We start from the raw sequence: 6000 nt of genomic DNA, 5'->3' as shown, positions 1-6000 counted from the left end.
CTCTTTCTCTCTCTTTCTCTCTCTTTCTCTCTCTTTCTCTCTCTTTCTCTCTCTTTCTCTCTCTTTCTCTCTTTCTCTTTCTTTTTCTTTCTCTTTCTTTTCTTTCTCTTCTTAGCATTTTGAAACAGATTAGGAAGTATGCAATCAGCAACTAGTGCATTTATAGATCATGCATGTAATTTTTCCCCTCAACTTCTTGATTGTTGGTTGTGGTTTTATAAATAGTGGATATAACACTATTTGTGCTCTTTATATTGGTCTTAGTCTTACTGTGACCAACTGTCTCAACAGGGAAGAACGTGAACAAAATTTGCCCAGGAGTAGTTAATGGGAGTTGCAGAATTCTGGTTTAGCTTACAAAGAATTGGGAAAGGATAAAACTATGTTAAAAATATATGGTATTTAGGTTAGTTCCTACAGCTATTGCAAAAATGGTGTGATATACCAAGAAGTTAATGTTACAACTGGAAGATATTACTTAAAATGTCTGAGCACTCGTGCATTTTTCAGAAAGTACTGTCAGGGGTTACTTTGTCAGTGCAGCTTTGCCAGCAGATTTAATAGAAAGCAATGCTGAAATCTAGGAGGGTTTTAGAAGTTAAATGTACCTGAATCAAGCCGGTATAAATCAGTGTGAAATAGCTCCTGTATAATAAATTGTCTCTTGTAAATTTTGCATTTGAATGTATCTGAATAAGATGCATTTTTTTTATCCTTAAATAATCCCAAGGAATGGTGTAACCCATGTTGATAAATTTGATAAAGAGTCCTTTATGGTTGAGAGAGACTGTAATTTCCTGATTGTTCTTCATGCCTCCCCTTGTGTTTTTCACTTTCATACAGTTGTGCTGTTCAAGATGCATTGTATTCCCAAAGACTGCTTCCAGTAGTGTGGATCAAAGTAGTACCTATGAACACTCTAACTACCCAGAGTCATTCCTGAAAAATTAAACATGCTATGTTTGCTTGCACGCTGATTGGGGCACTCTGGTTGCTGATAGCAATCAGTATGAACTTCCCTACTGCTGATGTAATGATGATGAATGCTGTGACACTGCTATTTCAGACAGCTCTTCTCAGTGGATGCAAAACACTTGTTAATGAATTGAATACAACTACAGCAGCATCAAGTAAAATAGGGAAAGGATTTACTTGGTTTTTTGTTTGGTGGTTTTGTTTTTTTTTAACCCAAGACATTAAAAGATACCCCTCAAAAATTAAAAATAAACACAATAAATGCAGAAGGTTTAAGTTTGCAAGAAACATAAACCACTCTAACATGCAAATTGAGAATTTTAGATTTTTACACTTCAGCACTTAGACTAAAGGAAGTAGTGTTGTTGAAGTCAGTGAGCCTATTCCTATGAATAAAAATTACATGGTCTGGTCTTTACAACTAATGTATGCAATATAAATAAAATGATTTAATAAGTAGTTCAGAGAGAAGAAGGAGCACAGAGATGAAGATTTCTTGAAAACTCGGAATCTATGTTCAGGAAGGGTCATGTTTCCTGCTCTTCCTGGCACTGGGCTACACCAGTGGTTTTGGTTAGTTTGCACTGAAAGAAAATGAACAAAAAGATGTTTTTTTTTTCTCCCTAGTATATTAATATGATTATTTTTACTACTGTAAGGCACAGTTTTATAATCAACATACATAAGGATTGGAAGTTAAATAATTTCAAGTTGCTTGAAAGAATTCTTCAAGTTTCAAACATATTGTCATTTGTCGACACTTCTTTTAAAAGAGACAGTTTTCCTCATTCCAGTTCATTCCAGTAGCTTGTTCCTAAAATTCCTCCAATATAATATGCAGTTGGTGAAGGTTTACATTTATGTTTTAAAAAGAAGAGACACACCTGCAGGTTGCTGTTTTGAGAGAGATCAGGTTTAAAATGGGGATCTGGAATTAATTATGCAGTGAGTTCAGGCTTTAGGGAAATTACAGTAGGTTCCAGCGTGGTTGAATGGGAAAAAGCCATGAATGTTTGCTTTCAGGAAGGAATGTTTATCCCTCTATTTACCTATGAAAGTTAAGGCTTTTCCCCATATATTGTTACAGTATTTTCTTGCCCCTTATATGCACATGGAGATGCTGGATAGCCAGTGCAGCTAGCTTTCAGGTTTTTTGAAAGTGGAGCTTGCTGCAGAATAGATACAGACTGTCTCAGGCCTGGGGGTAGGAACAGGGAAGTCACTGACCCACATGCTGGAGACAGCCTAACATAAGCCACTTTATATTTTAATGTGGATACAATGTCAGGCTGTCTGCTTTTTAGAATGCTTTTTGATAGGGGTTAACAACCAGTGGAAAAACATCTTTACATTGTACTGGGCATTTTCTCTTTTTTGGTGAACTGTAATTCCCACATCTCAGCACAATTTCTGAGAGAAAATAAAAATCACAGCCAAAATTAAGGAGTATGATTCTAGAAGATATGCATGTCTGGTGTGTGTTTTCAACTTGGTCTTAAGGAAAACAAAGATTTTGGGGGCACCATATTGATTTTCAGTTGACTGCTTCCCTATTGGCAAAACATACCAAACCACATACATCTGATTGTTAATCCTGCCAGCTCTTCTTGTTTTCCTTACTTTCCCTGCCATGTGGTTGATACAGCACTGGAGTGTAGCTGGATCTGCAGGAATTCTTGCAGGGGCCCATGCCCCATGTGTGTGGGTTGGGAGCAGAGGACGGAAGACACAGGAAGAAAGACCTGCAGTGCCAGGGCCATTGGCTTGTGGTGCACAGTGTAGAGCTGAGTAAGAAAGTTTACTCCGGCAGTTTCCCTCTTCCATGCTGACATGAATAAAAGCAGCTTTCTGGATGTAAACTAAGCAGACATGAAACAGAACAGGTACCAAGAGCAGATGTTTATATCAGTTCTTGGCCAATTTTGCAATTTCTGTCCAAAAATTTAAGTGCTACTTAGGCCTCTGTTCTGTATCTTTTTCTGCAGTAGATAGCATAAAAAAGTGATAAAGAGTGATGGGAAATGTGGAGTTATGTCTGCTAGTCTTTCGTCCATTAGAGAAGATGACCCTAAAGCACCAGAAAAATCTTATTGGTAGTCTGTTAGGGAAAGAAAAAGGAAGCCAAGAGAATGGATGATGCCACTTTGAGCAGCCACACGTTGCTCTTGAATTGCAGATGACCCAGTGATGCTTTTTAGGAGATTACGGTTTTCTTCAGTACCTTCATCTCCTTCCTTTTCTGAGCAGTGGTTGGATCAGTTTGTAATCCTGCCATGGTGGAGAGGGAAAGGAGGTAGAGATAAGTGGGGGCTCCTCGCACATATCTGCACAGACATCTATGTGGCAGGAGGCAGTGGAGCCGCTGTAGATACCTGTCATCAAAGGTTTTTGTGACCTTTGCCCAAATGTTTCATGCCACTCCACTGGCTTTGTGGAGGCAGAGTATGTGGCTTCTTCCTTTCTAGTTGTATAGGGAGTATAATTGTTTCTTTTCATGACTTTAAACCAAAAGAAACATGCTTGTGAACCAAGAACCAAACAAAATGGGGGACAAGTTCTGCAGCTTCCTCTTCCGATTTTTCAAAGTCACTCTGTTTCATGTAAATAAAGATGCCACCTGAATAGCAGTCTTGGCCCTTAGGAGAGGAGGCAAAACAGAAGAAAAATAACCACAACTGAAGATGTATAGCTTTTTAAATTCCTTCTGAGACAGCATAGAAAGTTATTCTTTTTAAAGAATGTTAAATAACTCAAAGAGGGTTATTCAGAGGATTGAAGGACTCACTCACGCAGTGGCGGAGAATGGGTATAGGCAGATTTTGGTGTTTATGTGGCTAGGGCTGTACAGAGAAAACAAGCATGTTCTTTTCATGTGTGAACAGCCTGGCAGAAATGCAACGGACTGAAAAGCAAGCTATACATGATAACTGACCAAAGCTGTGGATGCTCTTGCATGAGGGTGTGCAAGGGGAAAAGGAGAGGAAGGATATGAAAAATTTGAAAAGATACTGTTTACAAAGCTTGTGTGAGATCTCAAGGCGATTTGTGCATTGCTGGGTAAAAATGAGGGCTGTTGCAAGTTGAGTATTGTTAGATCTTTCCTGCTCCCTGTTTAAGACACCTGACATTCCCCTTAGTTCTGGTAGGAAGTTGTTTCACAGATCACAATAATATTTACAGCACTTTCACAGATAGATCTTGCAAGTAGTTTTAGAAGTACTCTGCTACAGCAGGCAGAGCTTTGTTATTTCTCTTTTTAGCAAGCAAGAAACTCAAGGGAAGAAAAATGCCTTGCCAAAGCTTAGACAGCAGGTCAGTGGCATAGAGTCTCTGATATCTAGCCCAGATCCCTCGCTGTGCTGACTAGCTAAATAATGATTCATTTAGTGATTGGGCTCTTCTTTGATCCCTACTATATAACAATGAGGCTTTGGAGTGTTTTATTGTACTATTAAAAAGAACTCCTACTAGGAAGGTGGGAAGGGGAAGGTTTACTAGACAGTGATGAATTGGCTTTGTAACCCCTTTTTTTGTTTTTGTTTTGGTTTAGTTTTTTTGGATTGATTTGGTTTTGTTTCTTGTTTTTTGGTTTTTTTTTTTATTTTGACTGTCAGAATTGAGGAAACAGGTTCATAATGTAATTACGCTTCATTATACTTTGTGGCTTTTTTTGAAGCCTTTCTTTTTTATTTTATTCCAGAACAGCGTGACTTCCTTCTATTTCAGACCCGTTTCGCTAATGACTGCAGTGCTGCTCAGAGCAGAAAATACTCTCTTTATTATTATTTTTTGTTGTTGTTGCATGGGTTCATGTTCAAACTACCAAAGTACTGTTTTTAAGCACGGTGTGTGCTGAATATTGATGGTTTGTGTAAAGCTTAATTGGACAGACAGGTGTGCATCAAGTTAAGTTGCAGACCAGTGCTTGGAAATGCTTGTCTTCACAGCCCAAGATCCCTGCAGTCTTGGGGCCTGACGTGCCTGCACTGGTGCACAAGCACTGATACCCTTTAGGAAGCTTGGGCTTATATGGGTTTATATTTGGCTTCTTGGGTTTATATTTGGAATGTAAAAGATCTGAGAATAAAGAGAAATGGCCAGGAAAGGCAAAATAACCAGACACACATCTCTATAGAACTTTCCATTTCCAGTGTTTTCATGCAAAAGAAAGTGATCTCATTATGTGCCACCAGCAATAATATTTGCCTTTCCCTGTGGTTTTCAGGGTGTTGCTCCAATGCACTTTTGTTTGAGTTAGATTTCTGAACAAACAAACTGAGAGATATTTACACAAGTAAGACAAGGTGTAGAGATAGACAGGATAATTCCCACTGCAGTGTGCTGGGGTATCATGAAAGCTGAAATTTAAATATTTGGCTTCTAGAGTCAACACGAAGGTCTGTCTTGATTTTTTCTTTCATTGTTCCAAGGTGCTCTGGACATATGAGAAAATACCAGTTTTTTTCCCCCTGGATCCATTAAAATCCTACAGGATTGAAAAAAATGGACCTACCCATCAAGCAGGCAGCATAGTGGTTTTTCATGATGATTCTATTTAAAAGCAAACATGCTTATTTTTGGTGTTAGTGTTTCTTTAAATTCCTCAGGAATTCATGCATGCAAACATAATCTGATGAGCATACAGAAATGGCCTGTGAACTGCTAATTCAGTTGTGCTGCAGGCTCTTCTTCAGGTGAGAGGTGTGAAAAGTTTTGGGCTAAGATTTGGAACAGTCTTTAAAGTTTATGACTCTTGTTTCATTCAGGTATTAGTGCAAGGAGAGCTGAAGTAATGAGAAGTCATCATGGAGGCACAGTCCCATAGCTCTACCACTACAGAGAAGAAAAAAGTGGAGAATTCCATTGTGAAATGCTCCAGTCGAACAGATGTCAGTGAGAAAGCTGTTGCCTCCAGCACAACTTCCAATGGTGAGTAACAGCAGGGATTTACTAGCAGCCAAACCTACAGTAATTTTATGTTCACTGCATTCCTTGTGAATTGAGCATTTGCACCTGGATCAGTGT

General features: G+C 38.7%; 1 protein-coding gene across 1 annotated transcript in view; it reads left to right on the top strand.

The window, feature by feature from the left end:
* GLI3 (GLI family zinc finger 3) overlaps positions 1-6000 on the top strand; it is a 215260-nt gene that overhangs the window by 9232 nt on the left and 200028 nt on the right. Inside the window, exon 2 of the mRNA XM_017822702.1 lies at positions 5742-5904. Coding sequence (XP_017678191.1) covers positions 5781-5904 — 124 coding nt within the window. The 5' untranslated portion in view covers positions 5742-5780. The remainder of the gene's footprint in view (positions 1-5741; positions 5905-6000) is intronic.

Source organism: Lepidothrix coronata, unplaced genomic scaffold (genome assembly GCF_001604755.1).
Source record: "Lepidothrix coronata isolate B3197 unplaced genomic scaffold, Lepidothrix_coronata-1.0 Scaffold3, whole genome shotgun sequence".
Classification (NCBI taxonomy): Eukaryota; Metazoa; Chordata; class Aves; order Passeriformes; family Pipridae; genus Lepidothrix; species Lepidothrix coronata.
This window is presented reverse-complemented; position numbering and strand designations above follow the sequence as displayed.